Genomic DNA, 18003 nt, shown 5'->3' on the forward strand with positions numbered 1-18003 from the left:
TTTTACATGTATGTTATAGTCGGATTAATTTAATTGTAGCATAAGTTATCCAAATCTGACTATTGAACTCCTTTAAATAGCTCAACTTCTGGATGCGTTCCCAGATGGAACAAGGCATGTAGTGTTCCATTCCCTTCTTCTACTGGAGTTGTGATTGGGTGAAATAATTTAGGTTGGGTATTGACAGGAGGAAGCTCCCCCAGTGCTTTATTGGCTCATTGCATAAATGAGAAAAAAAAAAATCAACTAATACAGCAGAAATGGAAGAGCTGGTTAGTAACTTAATGTTTTATTGAAATGTGCCAATTTCTGTTTGATATCAAGTCGACTGACAAACATTTAATTAAATTACTAGTGGATGTTTTCAGGCTGCTAATATGCCAGAAAGCTTAATTAAATTAAATGATCCTGAGGCTGTTCAAATACATAAAACAGTTCTAATCTCTGTTTTAAACACATATCAAAGTTATAACATCACTACAGGGGTGGGTACAAATTCAGTTCATTCAACTCCCTCTTGTCCCATAATAACCATCAGCCTAGCACCACCAGCTTTGTTAAGGCAAACTTAAAAAAATGTGTGCATTTCACTTTGCCTCCTGATCATTTAGCTCCAAGCAGACATCCTGTCTCATCTTTTATAATGCAAACAGCTGGCTGCTTGCAGTACAGCAGTACAAAATAATACATTGTCAAAAAACAAAACAGAAACAAAAAGTCATAAAAAAATGTATACATCAAATAAAAATTATTGAATCAATGCAAGTAATAGCAGGTACAGGACTAAGGACAAATTTTATAATAGAAATCTTATCATTGTCCTTGTGTTGCCATAAATTCCACTGTAAATGCGCTATTGTGGAGTCTTTTGCAACTGCTTTGCTTTAAAATGTTTTTGTGGAGCTAGATGAGCTCATCTGTATTGTCCTTCTGCCTGCATAGGTGTCCTTTGCTGCTGCGCTCCTTTCAGCATAACGTACAGAGAACCATTCAAACTGCAAGAGGAGGCTATACATTGGTCTCAAGGCCATTCATATCTATAGTGCAGTGTTCTTTGCTTTTCTTCAGATGTCTCGGAGGAATTGGAGGTTTCTTCCTGTCGGAAAGCGGCCGAACGCCCTCCTCCAATTGTATGAGTTGAGCCACTTCAGGAGGGATGAAGTGGTGTTTGACCCCTAAAGGAGGGGGTCGGCAGTTGCCATTGTTGTTGTGGCAGTTCATCACAGGAGGGGTGCTCATTGCTGTTTTGGTCTCACAGATCAAAGGTACCTGTAAATTGGACAATATATGGGACTACTTAAAAAAAATCTGGAGTGCTCAGAAGGTTCTCTTTGTTAAGGAAACCAAAGGCATTTTTTTTAAGCTCAGTCTCCAAAATCTTTGTATGTTGTGTAAAACGTACATGAAAGATTTGGAAGCCATTTAAACCCCATTTAGGTTCAATAGAAGTATTTTTGAATTATTGTATCAATTTTCAAAACCACTTGTCAAACTCAGGGTGACTGAAGCTGTGATAGGATGAGAGGCGGGGCGCGTCCTGCACAGAGCATCAGTCAGTCATGGAACAACTAACACATCAGATTTCATTATTAGTCACTGCCGTTTTATACTGTTCAATTACAAATTTGAAAAAAATAAAAATGTTGAGGCACACAACGATGTGTGCTGCTTCTGGGCTGCCTTTCCTCATAACAGCCACCCCTCAAGATTCTCTCCATATAAAGCAATGCAATATCAAGGACTCTAACATCCAGTCCTTTTACTGAATTCCAAATGCTTTCAACTGGTGAAAGGCGTGGAGTGTCTGGATGGGAGGATATGTTGCTCTAAGACCTTTACATACCTTTCAGCATTGATGGTGCCTTTCCAGATGCTTTCACATCTGGAAAGGCACCATCAGAATTGGCTATTCTGATCATGTTCACATGCGCCTTCATCTTTGCATGATACAGCTTTAACCTACATTTGTGAATGGCATGTTGAATTGTGTTTAGAGAGTGATTTCTGGAAGTGTTCCTAAGCCTATGCAGTATTAATCATGTCTGTTTTTAATGAAGTGCTGCCCCAGGTCCTGAAAATCATAGTCATCCACTACTCAATTTCAGACCTGTCCCCAGATTCTGAATATTTTGACTTTGAATATTAGATTTTTATTGCAGATGATGAGATATTCTCACATTTCTACATGCATGTTTTTGCAGATTAGGGAGCCTCTGCCCTTCTTTACTTCTGAGAAACTCTCTAAAATTCTCTCTTTATACCCAATGGCACTGATCAGTTGCCAGTTAACCCAATTAGATGCAAAATGTTCCTCCAGCTGTTGCTCACTTTTCTCAGTTTAAAGGTTTATGGGAATCTTGTGAATCATTTCATTCTGTCTTCTTTGCATTTTATACACCATGTCAACTTTTTGGAACTGGGGTTGTAATTGCTGTTAAAAGGATTGCAAATGATTTGATGAAAGTAGGGAGGGGCTAAACCTAAAATTATAGTAAATGCACACTTAAATCTTCAGTTTCTTCTAAATGTCTACTACTTAGCCAAATCTCTAAAAATGAGTGAAACAGAACTAATAATGTTTTCAGCCCCAAGAAGCAAACTATGGGCTCAATCACCACAATTACCCAAGTCCTTTGAAACATATTGTCATTAAAACTCACCCCATCTCCCTCTTTCATGAAGTCTTTTCTGCAGATGTGTGCCATGATGCCTGTGGCCAAAGCATCCCCCATTACATTGACCATGGTGCGAAATCTGTCTCTGTAAAAGAAGAAGACATTTAAGACATTTTTGATTTGGACCGATAGAAATCGAGTCAGTAGAGCTGTTGCCGGTTTGGATCTTTAATACATTTTAGAAGTGATATGCAACGTACAATGCCCAGTCTACTGCAATGATGAGAGTGATGTCGTCAGTTGGCAGACCAACAGATGTTAGCACTATCACCATGGTGACCAGCCCAGCTTGTGGTATTCCTGCTGCACCTATGCTGGCTGCAGTAGCAGTGATGCTGTTGGAGAGATGGGAGGTAAATTAAAGTCAATTAAAGTAAAAAAAAAAAGCTGATGACAAATATAAAGTGGACGACTTCTTCTGCTGAAACAGTACATGTGTGACAGAAAATATGGGAAAGCAGAACAGCTCTACTTTAAAAATGGCTTCTTTGTCCAAATAAACCCCTAAAGTGACAAAGAATGCTTTCAATTTGCATTTATGCCAACCAGACTCCCTGAGTAACCCAGAGGGTTGGTGCAAGAGAAGAGGAAGCTAGACAAAGGGTGAGACGGAGCCAGATCATCCACTGTGGAGACCCCTGAAGGGAGCAGCTGAAAGAAGATGTTTCTGTGACAGAGGTATTGGTCCATGACATCAACTCTTGTAGAATTTTAACTTCAAATATAGTCCTGATATTCTCACATACTTTTACTGATTGTTTCCCCCCCCCCCCCCCCCCCCATATGTGATGGTTCTAATTCATTTTTCCATCTATTTTTGTTCATCGGGATTTGTTGTGTTTAGTTCATTTTTGTGCTGAATGCAAATACTTCCAAGTATATTAAAGACTCTTCTTGCCTAATTTGTTTTGTGGATTATATCTCAAGGTGAGCCTGGCCCCAAAAGTACACAATAATGCTAATAATGTCTCTAAGGCAACTGTCTAATTGAGAAGCCTCTTATCTGGTGTAAAATGTTGGCACATCGGATATCTGGTGCAGCTCCAGAGTTTGACGAAGAGATGATCCCACAACTCACTACACCACAGTCTGGGGTGAAATGATGAAATGGGAGTTAGGGTCAGAAACTCGACCATGATATCACGGGAATATACTGGTTTATTGAGGCCACGTGGCTCTTCAGTGAGATAAGCTGTCATGTTTATACTACATCTCTAAAAACGTACTGTAGCTAATAACAGCCTTCCTTTGTCCTCCGCTTGTCAATTTTTCTCATTTTTTACTGGTTCTCATGCAGAGATTTACAAAGTTTTCAGTTTTCACATGTTAGTTCCTTCTACCACAGATCTGAGCAGAGGAGGCAAGGAGAAAACACAAGGACAGAGGAGTCAAGGAAGCAGGCATTTGGAGCCTCATTTTAAAGCAATGAAAACCAATTAAACACGATATATTATACACCTGCGTCATAAATAATTTTATTATAGCCCATATATAGGTGTACACATGGGTAACAGTGCCCATGGCAATTTTTTATTTTTTCTTTACAGCCACTTTTAATTATTTTCACAACATTACACAATGTGAAAAAAAGTTGAAGGTAAAGACACATCTGTGCATCCTTGATTATAGTTCCTACAGAAGCCTCTTCTCTCCTCTGTCCTCCATACGTTTTAGAAGTGTAGAAATTAGAGGAATGAGAGAAGCCCAAAGATTCCTTAAACAGGAAGAAAGCATCTGCAGGGCCAGCCTCTTACACTAATACTGCATTTGAGAAAAGTTCTACTTTTCTTTGCTTTTTCTAAAGAATCTAAGAAAGACAGTATCCTCCCTTAGCATTTTGTCAACCAGACCACGGGAGCCTGATCAAAGATTCACTGTAGTTCTCTGTAGTACTATTTTCTTATCACCAGCAGAGTCCACAAGGAAATGAGACACTTGACTGAGAAAATGTATTAGAGTGTTGGTTTACTTCATCTTATTTATTATATTTATTATCTCAAGTAAAGCCAGCAAGCCATTTATTTGTTATTTTTATTTATTTCCATCTGTTATAAGCCCTTGTTTATTTTCTGTGCTTTATTTTTCCACATCTGTCTTCCAGCAAGCTCCTCTGCATGTTCAGCACCAGTAGATGTTGTTTCCCACACAGAAATAGTGTTTATAAGTAGTGGTTAAAGGGAAACTTATTTGATCTACTTCTTCTTTTTTTGTTTTAATCTTGAAGGCATCAGTATGCTTCAATAGATTTGTTGGTAGAAGTCTACATTTCCCTTATAAAGCTCCAAAACCAACTATCCAACAGCAATGTCCACTGTGAGCATCAAACAGATGCCGTTTGCAATTTTAGACATAGTAGTCTGATATGATAGACAATTAAAACTACATGTGTGGCTACTGAGCTTAGTTTTTAGCCCATAGTTTGATGTAGTTGATGAATTACGCTGGAAAAATCTATTTAAAAAGTCCCTTCAGAAGTGGCAGCCTCTCACTTCAGTGAAGCCTGAGGTCTGGCTGTCATTCACACCAGCAGGCACAATAATACATTCATCAGCGTATTCTTTCTCGAGCCTGAGACTCTGTGATGATCAGCATGATGAGCCATTCTTTTACGTGCATCCATTGCTCTCTGCTGCAACAGTGAATCACTGGGATGGGCTTTCAAACATGTTTTCAGCTTCAACACAAAAACATAAAGCAGCATTATAAACAGATTTCAGCTGCTGACAACTGTCTAAAATTGAAACTCTTCAACTTGAATTTTATATTGTGAAAGGAAAATAAGTCCCTGAGAGACAAATCTGATGAACAGGGTGTTGTGGTGATGAGCATTTTGTTGATGTGGCAAAAAAACCCACTCCTGCATCTTCAGTGTGTTGTGTGCAGGTACACGATTTTACGTATCACAGTTCAGGTGGTTTGTAGCGAATGTTTTTCCTCGGAAAACTCAGGATGGTACACTAAATCTCCTCACCACCTCCTGAACAAATTCGTGGTGCCCTGCAAGATAAATACCTTCTGTTTTGGACACTGCAAGCCCTTCAATTGAAACCTGCTGTTCGGTCATTAAGTTGGAGCCTGACACCGAGGTCTAACCAGCAGTGATGATCCTTGACATGAAAGGTGGTTCAGTTTGACACAGAAGGTGATGCTTGCTCTGAGTTAGTGCAGCCCTCTGATCAGAACAGGACTTCCAGTGTGATTATTTATTTATTTATTTATTAACCTTTATTTAACCAGGAGATTAAAAACCTATTTTTCAAGGGAGACCTGGCCAAGATAGGCAGCAGCAGGTGTCTCACAGTTACAGAAATTACTTAAACACAGGCAGCAACAACACACATGCAACAATAAGTGAAAGAATACAAATAAAATAAAATTCAATAAAATTAAAATAAAAATAAACAAATAAATAAATAAATAAAAAAAATCAGTTAAAATGACAATCAATCTAATTGAAACAGTTGCATGTTATGGACTTGGCCTCAAGGATTCGTAGTTTAGATTTAAAAGCACTTAATGAAATAAATTCAGTCATTTTCCATTCCTTCTGCAGTTTGTTCCAAGCCGAGGGTGCTAAATGGACAAAAGCTTTTTTACCAAGTTCAGTTCGGGCAAATGGAACAGAAAGCAACAAGTAACCATGCGGACGAAGAGAATACCAACCAGCATGTTTCATTACAAGCAGGGAACATAGAAAAGAAGGCAGCAACCCAAGTATCGCCTTATATATAAAACTGTATAAATGAGAGTTCCTCCGACTTACCAAAGCAGGCCATCCTACCTGAGAGTATAACTCACAGTGGTGAGTATGAAATTTACGGTTAGTGATGAACCTCAGAGAAGCATGATTCACAGAATCAACCATTCGAAGACATTGAGCAGAAGCATTCATATATAGAATATCACCATAATCAAGGAAAAGGCAAGAATGTTGCAGCAACAAGCCGCTTCTTTGTATTAAAAGAGAAACACAACTTATTTTGAAAATAAAATCTCAGTTTTAACTTCAGGTTTTTCACAAGATTCTCTACATGTGGTTTGAAGGTAAGCGAGTCATCAATTAAGATTCCCAGATATTTATAGGTGTGAACCAACTCTATTTTATTACCTTCAAGAGTGGTTACTGATGGGATTGTTTGGGCTCGTCTCCTTGATTTGGAAAACAGCATGAGCTTTGTTTTGTCTGCGTTGAGAACAAGTTTAAGCTGAAGTAATGAGTGCTGGACAGCAAAAAAGGCTTTCTGCAAGGAGTCAATGGCTTGGACAAGAGTTGAACCACAGCTGTAAATAACTGCATCATCAGCATAGAAGTGCAAGTTTGCATCTGGCACGTGTAGACTAAGATTGTTTACGTAAATGATAAATAGAAGGGGACCTAATACAGAACCCTGTGGCACTCCGTATGCTTTAATGTAAAGCATATGAATGACTAAAAATATTCAATGATACTTTCATGGCTTTGTCAAAATAAATAAAGTAAAATCAAATTACATTTAAAAAAGGTTTACTGACCTGATGGTGATGATCTGACCGAAGTCCAGCTCATAATTATTAACTTGGGCAATGAATATTGCTGCAACAGCCTCATAGAGAGCGGTGCCGTCCATATTGATGGTTGCACCCACGGGCAGCACGAAACGGATGATGCGACGGTCAATGTGGTTGTTCTCTAAGAGGCACTTGAAGGTTATAGGCAAAGTGGCTGAGCTGAGGAAAACGAAGAAAAAGACAGAGAGGACAGCTAATAAAAAACAAATATGAAGCCTCCTAATTTCTCTCAGGCATGCAAACAAATACAATCTGTTCATTCATGCTGACTAAGAATAATAATGCTTTGCATGACAGCATGCAGCAGATGCTTTTTACTAATCAGAGTCTAGCAAACACATGCATGCGTGATGAAGCCAATCTGACCTCGATGACCTAAGAAGAACTCCGTCTTTGTCAGTCTGCGTATGCAACAAGGAATGATTTGTTTAAAATTTAATAGAAAATAGAATAGAAAACATTAATAGACCATGGCAGTGCTTTTGGAGAGGTTTAACCAGTTTATGTCAAATCACATATTGTTGAGGTGCATTTTCTAAAGTATACTGTTGTGTTTTTCACTTTAGAGCTTCCCTACCTACAACTTGTTTTCATTCGTTTACACACGAGATACAAATGACGGCAGTCACAGATCTACCACAGAAAACACAATGTCTGCCAAATACATGCAAAAACACTGACATGGTCATCTAAATTAAAAGTAAAGCCCGTTTTTGTTATAGAATATGATCTGTCAGCATGCACACATGATACACAAGCATCAGTGGAGCCTGTTTAAAGACATGTGGAATGCTCTTTTACTTTCCCCTCTCTTCCCACACACCAGATGTTTTCTGATCAGCCAACAGCCCTTTGAGATTTTTCACAGTAATGTTCCAGTAAAAAGGAAGAAAAGAATAAGTGTTGTTAAGACTCGGGGATGTTTTATTTTGACTCACAAATGAGATGATAAAATGAGTTACTGATGTTTTCCTTTTGTAACACATTCATTCTCTCTATAATAAGTTTCTTTACCTGGAGGAGGTTGCCAGTGCAATGAGCAGGGCTTGCAGGATTCCCCGTATGTAAACAATGGGACTCTTTTTGGTGATGAAGAAGTACATAGCAGGCAGGATAAATAAGCCATGCAGCACCAAACCAAACACCACAGTGATGGCGTAGAAACCAAGCTTCTTCCCCATGGCTGAGGGATCACTCATTTCCAGGATCTTTCCAGCCACCAGGAAAACAATACCAAATGGAAAATACCTGAGGAGATGAAGACAATCAAGTGTCAAGATGGCAGTTATAAGTCTTAGATTTTATGAGATGGTGGGAGAAAAGAAGCCATACACAGAGTTTTACACTAAGAAACACCAATGTCCTTTTAAAAAAAATAATTAGATTAGGGGCACGTGAACATATGCGTGCAGTCTGTCCAACCATCAGTCAGCTGAATGACATCCAGACATAGGATAGAGCTAGTTAGTGTTAGCAATTGAGCTTTAAAAGTAAGAGTGACAGGATTGTCTAAGACTAAATCCTTTATTTTTTCTTTCTCTGAAAAAACTATTAAATTGCAATATACCTGCATACACATAACATAATATACTAGGATAAAATGACCAGATTATAATGGTGGAATTAATCCTACTTAATGTGTAGATATTAGATTGACACATTTTTAATATTTATTAATGCGCATATACAGTCCTGATCAAATGTATAAGACCTCTTGATACATGGCAAAACATTTTATTTTGCATGGTTGGATCTTAACAAGGTTCCAAATATAGCATAGAGCTTTAACATGCAACAAGAGGGAATGGGAGTGAGACAAAACATTTTTTGAGTATTCAATTCATTGAAAAGAATTCTTAAACTGAAACAGGCTGTTTTACAGCTGATCAAAAGTTTAGTACCACATGCCTTTACAAGCCCAAATCTGTGCAAAAATTTGGATTCATTGTCATTTTCTGTCAGGTAGTCACACTGTCATGACATTCTGATGTTGAACTAACAGAGTTGAACATAAGCAGAGTTTCTCACACACAGACAGTCATTTCGAATTTTTTTAAATGATTCTGGAAGACCCGCCAAAATTTATTGGCATGCCGCAACAGTGATCAACAATAACGGTGGAGCTACTCGTTACTGAGTTTATGTTTGGAACTTTGAATTTTGTTTGGGGTTTGTTTTTTTGTTTTTTGTTTTTTTTTGGGGGGGGGGGGGGGGGGGGGGGGGATCCTAAACTTTTGATCAGCTGTAAATCAGCCTGTTTCAGTTTAAGTGTTGTTTTCAATAAATTGCATACTTAAAAAAACTTGTCTCACTCCCATTTCTTCTACTTGCATGTTAGAGCTCTAACCATGCAAAATATGTTTTTTTGCCTTTTTTTCAAGTGGTCTTAAACTTTTGATCGGAACTGTATAAGATGCTGTGGCTCTGTAAACACGTTCCAATCACAGAATAAGATCCTCCAAACAATAACATCCTGACTATAAGGCAGTTCAGGTTCGTCACGTTTTTTTTAATAGAACACTTTCTCTGAAAATGATTTACTTGGATATTCCTTTGTAATTAGGTAATAATAGCTTGCTATTTGCACTCAGACTCATTCTCACTTTGAATCATCCAAAAAAGAAAGTGAAAGAAAGGTTAACCATGTCTCAACCTGATTCTGATGATAATACGTAGAGTTCTTGTCTAAATGGCTGATGCTGGTTATGTTTCTTAGAAAATTCTTTCATTCATAGCTTTTTCAAGTAGAAAAAAATAATACTTTACAATTACCATATAACAATGGCGACAATCCTAAGGACAGCTTCATTCAGGCTCTGGCAGAAGTTTACCAAGGCACTGCCATTTGGCCCCATCCTTCCTAACATAATACCTGTGAAAACAAAGAAAAACCTCTGAAACAATGATGGATAAAATTATTTAAATTTCTTGATTTCAGGCAAGATGTATTCAAGAAATGTCAGATAAGAACAATGCATTTTTTTACCCATGGTGGCTGAAAAAATAACAATTCCCAGGACGTTCATTCCATCACTTGTTCCTTCTCGTGTCCGTATGAGAACATCAGGGGGCGGAGTCAGATCAAGAGCAAAGTTCTGGATGTCGGTTCCGTTATCATCCTGAATACCGTAGACGAGAGCCCGCCGTGTGGTGGACTCTGACTGGGCCTGACGCACTGTCGGTCTGGGCTTCACTATGTACTCGCTGCTTGTTCGATACTGTTGCCAAGGAACAGAAAGGGTTGTTCTTAAAAAAGAAGTCCTACAAAATGTAAACCTTTGTATCTGAAACTGCAGTTTGTGTCATCAGAGGTCATACCTGCTGAAATGTGGCCTGGACCAGATTTGCTGGAAACATGTTGCTGCAAGGCAAGTGCATACATTTAATGAATCGTTCTAAAAGGTTGAACACAATGCAAGCTAATAAAAAATTGAGCTGACCAATGCAGTGCATACATACAGACACCAAACTCAGTAGACCTCCTGTGACCTTATTTTGGAAATATCTGCATAAAGGAACTCTCTACTATATTAATCCATTCCTCTTTTCTTATGGAGTCAGATACTGAGAAGATCTTTTAGGGTGATTTAGTCCTTGATTCCAAGGACAAAGTTATCATCGTTTTGAAACTGTGCAATAATGAAGGCCAGATGCCTGTAATGGAGAAAATAAAACCATGAAATTTTTCCAAGATAGGTAGTGTCAGGAGACATAATTATTTCATCTGTCCAGTATCTCATCCCCAGAGGTGGCACTCCAATCAGACTTGATTAATTGGTTTATTGTCATTCCTGCTGCTTCACGTTCTGCTGCAAAGTGAATACTGGAGGTCACCACTAAAAAAGCAAATAGAACCACATCATCTGTTAGAACCTGAGACAACACCCTCTACCCCTTGGCTGAGCTTAGAGCCAAGGACGCATTGTAGCTGTACAAGGACAGCACAGCCCACAATAATGTACCCCTGAAGCACCCTCTGAAGGACACCCCGAGGGAATCCCACACTTCATCAAATATAGAGCGGATATACAGGGTGGGCCATTTATATGGATACACCATAATAACATGGGAATGGTTGGTGATATTAAAGTCCTGTTTGTGGCACATTAGTATATGTGAGGGGGCAAACTCCTCAAGATGGGTGGTGACCATTGTGGCCATTTAGAAGTCGGCCATCTTGGATACAACTTTTGTTTTTTCAATAGGAAGAGGGCCATGTGACACATTAAACTTATTGGTAATGTCACAAGAAAAACAATGGTGTGCTTGGTTTCAACGTAACTTTAGTCTTTCATGAGTTATTTACAAGTTTCTCTTTGTTCACAGGCATTGACATGTCGAAGAGGTTAACATGTGAGGAGCAGGTCGAAATTGTGTTGATATCTGGTGAACGCAGTAACCGGGTCATTGCAGCAGATTTCAATGCAAGACACCCTACGAGACCACCCATCTCCCATGCTACAGTCAGCAAACTGCTTGCTAAGTTTCGTGAAACTGGTTCAGTGTTGGATTTGCCAAAATGTGGACGCAAGAAAACCGTCACTAATGAAGAAACATCAGTGGCTGTCCTAGCTTCATTCAGCAAGAGCCCACAGCGTAGCACTCGCCGCATATCACTGGAGAGTGGCATTAGTTGAACATCCCGGATATAAGCTGCTCACAAATGGCACCCTTACAAACTCCAGCTACTGCAGCATCTCAATGACGATGACCCAGATCGGCGCACAGAATTTGCAGAATGGGCAAAACAAAAATTGGAACAGGACCCTCAGTTCACGCAGAAGATTTTGTTCAGTGCTGAGGCAAACTTTTATGTGAATGGTGAAGTTAACAAACAAAACCACCGCTATTGGTCTGACACTAACCCACATTGGATGGATCCCTCCAAGACCGTTGGAACAACAAAAGTGATGGTTTGGTGTGGTATATGGGGTACAACGATAGTGGGTCCATTCTTCATCAATGGAAACCTCAAGGCCACTGGATATTTGAAATTGCTACATGATGATGTGTTTCCCTCTTTATGCACTGAAGCTGGCACGTTCCCTGAGTTTTTCCAGCAAGATGGTGCACCACCACATTATGGGTGCCAGGTCCGAGCCTTCCTAGATGAACAGTTTCCTGGAAAGTGGATTGGTCGTCGTGGGCCAGTTGAATGGCCCCCAAGGTCTCCCAATCTGACCCCCTTAGACTTTTATCTTTGGGGTCATCTGAAGGCAATTGTCTATGGTGTGAAGATACGAGATGTGCAGCACCTGAAACTACGGATACTGGATGCCTGTGCTGGCATTTCTCCTGTGGTGTTGCTATCAGTGTGTGAAGAGTGGGAGAAGAGGGTTGCATTGACAATCCAACACAATGGGCAGCACATTGAACACATTTTATAAGTGGTCAGAAACTTGTAAATAACTCATGAAAGAATAAAGTTACGTTGAAACCAAGCACACCATTGTTTTTCTTGTGACATTACCAATAAGTTTGATGTGTCACATGGCCCTCGTCCTATTGAAAAAACAAAAGTTGCATTCAAGATGGCTGACTTCTAAATTGCCACCATGGTCACCACCCATCTTGAGGAGTTTGCCCCCTCACATATACTAATATGCCACAAAAAGGACTTTAATATCACCAACCATTCCCATTTTATTACAGTGTATCCATATAAATGGCCCACCCTGTAGAGATGATCCAGTGTTCTGTGACCAAAACAAAAAAACACATTGTTACCTATTGCGTAACTATTCACAAACTTAAAAGAAAACTTACAAAATCGGCTTCAAAACTTTTTAAAAAGAAAATTAAAGAATTGCATGTTCTCTTGTTAAAAGATTCACACAAAGTGGTACTGCAGTATATTATTGTAGTTTTTCAACCTATGTATGCTTAATATAGAGCAATCCATACTCATACTCTGTTTAGTCAAACCCGGCAGTGTTTCATGTTTCCATTTGAAGCTTTGGCAATAGTGAGATCTTTTCGCCACTCCCCACTTGTTTTCAAAACATGAAGAATTTTGAATGAACTGCAGGGTTGTTTTTAGGCCAACAGATGAGTAAAAAAAAAAACCATCATACAAAACAAAAACAAAAATAAAACAAAGAAGAGCAAAACAGGAAAGGCAAATCTGCAACTTTCATTATTATTATTTAGCTACTCCTCTGTCTCCTTTCTACACATGCAGTGGGCTCGGTTTCCTTGGCAAATGAAAAACCCAAGTTCTCCCAACTAAAGATTATCACTTTATTAAACTATATACTAACAAGCATTTTTTCTAAAACATTTACTTTCCTATTTTTGAAATTAGATTAGATTAACAAATTGAACTTGGGTTTTTACACTGGAACACAGTATGCGTAATAAAAACAAGAATATCATATTATGACTTCAGGGTAAAAAAAAACCCTTGGCTGTTGTCTGATACAAAGCAGTGATATTTATTCTCTCGTCTAAACAAACTAAATTGAATTGTTTGACTGCGGTTGGTGAAGTTGTGCAATTCAGAAGTTGGAAGCACCGACTTGGAAAGCTTGAACTCACATCATTTTCACAGTTGTTTAGAGTAATAATCCTGTTTCATTCATCATCAGTTTTTTAAACCTTGACCAAAACCTCACCTTAATCTTTTCCAATTGCCTTTGGTTGCTCAAGCTAAACTTTCTTCTCATGCAAGCATGGGGTTGGCTTTCCAAAAAGTAACTGGTTTCAGTCTCACGCTCTTTGGATCGTGGTTTCAGGCATCCATGGCATCCATCTCAGTCAAGTCGAGCAGCCAACTCTACTTTTTTTGGTATACCGAAAAAAGTAAATTGGGTGGTTGTTACATTAAAAAGTCTAACTTGTAATTTGAACACAATAATTTGATATTGATATTGATATGTTTATTGATTAGCATTCAAATATCTCAGTGAATACAGAATAAAGGTTACCACTAAGAAAGAAAGGACGAGACAAGGCTAATCAAAAGGTATTGGCTGAAGCATTTGCTTATTACGCCAACCCTTTTAACAAAAGATCTTTTAGCATGCAGCTCCTGTACACAGGGCTCGAAGCAAATAATAAAATTCAATTTAATTCAATTTCATTTATATAGCGCCAAATCACAACAAATGTCGCCTCAAGGCGCTTCATAGATACAGAGAGAAAAGCCCAACAATCATATGACCCCCTATGAGCAAGCACTTTGGCGACAGTGGGAAGGAAAAACTCCCTTTTAACAGGAAGAAACCTCCGGCAGAACCCGGCTCAGGGAGGGGCGGCCATCTGCTGCGACCGGTTGGGGTGAGAGAAGGCAAACAAAGCAAAAACAAAACAAACAAACAAACAAACAAGAAAAAACACCACCACCTTAGTAAGTAACTACATCAAAGCAAAAGAATCAAGAGGTTTTCTGTTTTTTGTTTTTGTTTTTTTTTTTGCTCTTTTCATTCTTGATATATATATTTTTCTAATACTCTATTTTTAAACATATTTTTAAACAAGGAAAATGAACTACACCTTTTTAAATCACTGTCATAACTATTCCACAGGTTAACTCCTCTAACAGAAACACATCTCTGCTTTATATTTGTCCTTATCTTGTTTTTTTTAAAGAAATCTGTTCCCCTTAAGTCATATTGACTCTCTCTGACTTTGAACAGCTTCTGAGTACTGGGGCAAAGCAAGTTATTTTGTGCTTTATACATTATCTGTGCCATTTTATATTCAACTAAATCATAAAATTTCAGGGTATTCAGATTAATAAACAAAATGTTAGTTGGTTCTATATAGTTTGATTGGTTTATAATTCTTATAGCTCTTTTTTGCAACTTGAAAATAGGAAGAGTGTTCGTTTTATATGCATTACCCCATATCTCCAGACAGTAAGTCATATATGGAAGCAACAGAGTACAATAGAGTGTGTATAATGATTTTTTGTTCAGGACATGCTTTGTTTTATAGAGAATAGCAATGGTTTTTGACATTTTTGTTTTCACATGGTTTATATGAGACTTCCAACTCAGCTTATCATCAATTATCACTCCAAGAAATTTATTTTCGTACACTCTTTCAATTTCAATTCCATTAACCCTGATTTTAGATACATTTTTCATTTGTCTATTGCCAAAAATAATCAATTTTGTTTTCTTTATATTTAATGATAACTTATTTACATCAAACCAGTTTTTTAATATATTTAACTCCTTTTCCGCTGTAGTCAGAAGCTGTTCTAGGTTTTTACCTGAGCAATACAGAGTGGTATCATCAGCAAACAATACACATTTTAACAGTTTGGAAATGCTACATATGTCATTTATGTATAATATAAATAATTTAGGGCCCAGCACAGAGCCCTGAGGAACACCACAAGTTACCTTCAACTGCTTAGATTTTACATTATTGAATTCGACATATTGATATCTGTCATCCAGGTAACTTTTCATCCACTTGTATGCTAACCCTCTTATGCCATATCTCTCTAGTTTATTCATTAATATAGAATGATCAATCGTATCAAACGCCTTTTTTAAGTCTATAAAAACACCAACAGTATATTCCTTATTATCTATAGCATTAGATATCCCTTCTACAAGTTCCATCACTGCCATCGAAGTGGACCTTTTCACTCTAAAGCCATATTGGTTATCACTTAGGAGATTATGCTTCTCAATATATTTATCAAGTCTATTAACAAATAACTTTTCTAAAATTTTTGAGAACTGTGGGAGCAGTGATATTGGCCTATAATTGGTAAACTGACTTCTCTCTCCGTTTTTATGGATTGGAATAACTTTTGCTATTTTCATTTGTGAGGGAAATACACCAGTTTGAAAGAACAGATTACAAATGTATGCGAAAGGTTGCACTATATATTCTATAATACTTTTAACTAATATCATGTCAATACCAAAACAGTCAGTGGACTTTTTATTTTTAAATGTCTTCACAATGTTAATTATTTCTCTATGAGTTACAGCACCAATAAACATGGAGGACACATTCTGAGTAATATGTTTATTTAGGTCGTTATTATTTCTTGACTCTGGAATTTCTTTTGCTAAATTAAAGCCAACATTTACAAAGAAATCATTAAATTCATTTGCAATGTCTTTAGTTTTATCAAGCACAATATCTTTATCTTTTTTAAAATAATCTGGATAATTCTTATTTTTTGAGCCCTTTTTGATTATACTATTTAATATCCTCCATGTTTCTTGTGTGTTACTTCTACTTTGCTCCAATAATTTGTGGTAATATTCTTTCTTACTTGTTCTTATAATATTTACTAATCTATTTTTATATAACTTGTACTTTATTTCAGCATCTTTTGTCCTCTGTTTTATGAATCTCTTATATAGATTATTTTTCTTTTTACATGCATCTTCTATCCCCTTTGTGATCCATGGCTTATTTGATCTGTGATGCTTTCTAGTGATTTTCATTAAAGGACAATGTTTTTCATATAGTGAAATTACAGTTGACAAGAATGCATCATATGCACTATTTGAATCTTCATTTGCAAAAACCTCATTCCAATTGTGTTCCTTTAAGTCCACCTGGAGGGCAGCAATGGCTCTTGTTGTTCTAAGTCGTATCATATCAAATATTTGATTCTTTTGTTTAGTTTTAATCCCAAAATAATTTTGAAAAATTGCAAAAACAGGAAGATGATCGCTTATATCAGTTATAAGAAGTCCACCTACTATTTCATGGTCAATTTTATTTGTGAATATATTATCTATCAATGTAGCTGTATCAATTGTTATTCTACTTGGTTTTATAATTACAGGGAAAAGGGAGTTACTATACATTGTATTTATGAAATCTGTTGTTTTCTGATGTCCATTTGGGTTTAGCAAATCTATATTAAAATCACCACAAATTATTTGCACTTTTTTATCATTTAGGTTGCTAAACATAGCAGCAAGTTTTTCATTGAATGTCTCAAGGCATGAACCTGGTGTCCTATAGATGCAACTTATAATTATATTGTTAGCTTTTTCAACATGGATTTCAATAGTGACACATTCCAATACGTTATCTATGGTGCTTGACATACATTCAATCAGACTACATTTCAAAACTTTATCTACATATAAGGCAACACCGCCTCCTTTTTTATTCACCCTGTTCATTGTAAATAATTCGTATCCTTCCAGTCCCATTTCACTAATTTTCTCATTATCGAGCCATGTTTCTGATATTGCAATTATATTAAACTTTTTTAACTTACTTAAACATTCTGTAATTTTAGAAAAATTTTTATACAGGCTTCTACTATTGAAATGTATGACCGACAATGCATTTGCCATTTTAATATTCATATTGAATTGGTCATCCGTATAGTACTCACAAGTATTATTGGTGTTATTGTAGAAGTGGGTATCTGGGTCAATGTTACTTTCAGGGTCATGCATGTTGTGCTCTGCATAGTTAAACGTTTTGAAATTCGTTTTCTCAGCGTGTGTGGCAAAATAACCACCTTGACAGTCCTTTTCATAATCAAATTCTTCCTCTTCAATATCTCTGAATGGAAACCTATAATCTGTGTCCAAACTTGTCATTTATGTGTTTTTGTTTTTGTTGTTGTTTTTTGAGCCGTAAGGCCAGAAACACTTTCCATACCCATTGTTCATTATCCAATCGTCACTTTTCCAATAGATTCCAGAGCAGATCCCTGATTATTTATATTGCTCTAAGTCTTTGAGTTCTCTTATCATCACAACTTTCGCTTCTTCGGGATTGCCATTTAGTCTTATCATTACTTTGCAGTTTCTCGTCCATGTCGCTTGTATCTTATTTT

General features: G+C 37.3%; 1 protein-coding gene across 1 annotated transcript in view; it reads right to left on the bottom strand.

Annotated features, from left to right (window-relative positions):
• Positions 1 to 359: 359 nt before the first annotated feature.
• slc1a7b (solute carrier family 1 member 7b) overlaps positions 360 to 18003 on the bottom strand; it is a 52093-nt gene continuing 34449 nt past the window's right edge. Inside the window, exons 4-11 of the mRNA XM_006790511.2 lie at positions 10542 to 10584; positions 10210 to 10441; positions 9996 to 10095; positions 8238 to 8471; positions 7188 to 7382; positions 2876 to 3010; positions 2661 to 2760; positions 360 to 1269 (exon numbers count right to left, since the gene is read on the bottom strand). Of these exons, the coding sequence (XP_006790574.1) occupies positions 1009 to 1269; positions 2661 to 2760; positions 2876 to 3010; positions 7188 to 7382; positions 8238 to 8471; positions 9996 to 10095; positions 10210 to 10441; positions 10542 to 10584 (1300 nt within the window). The 3' untranslated portion in view covers positions 360 to 1008. The remainder of the gene's footprint in view (positions 1270 to 2660; positions 2761 to 2875; positions 3011 to 7187; positions 7383 to 8237; positions 8472 to 9995; positions 10096 to 10209; positions 10442 to 10541; positions 10585 to 18003) is intronic.

The sequence above is a fragment of the Neolamprologus brichardi genome, chromosome 23 (assembly GCF_056152115.1).
Source record: "Neolamprologus brichardi isolate AB-2024 chromosome 23, ASM5615211v1, whole genome shotgun sequence".
Taxonomy (NCBI): domain Eukaryota; kingdom Metazoa; phylum Chordata; class Actinopteri; order Cichliformes; family Cichlidae; genus Neolamprologus; species Neolamprologus brichardi.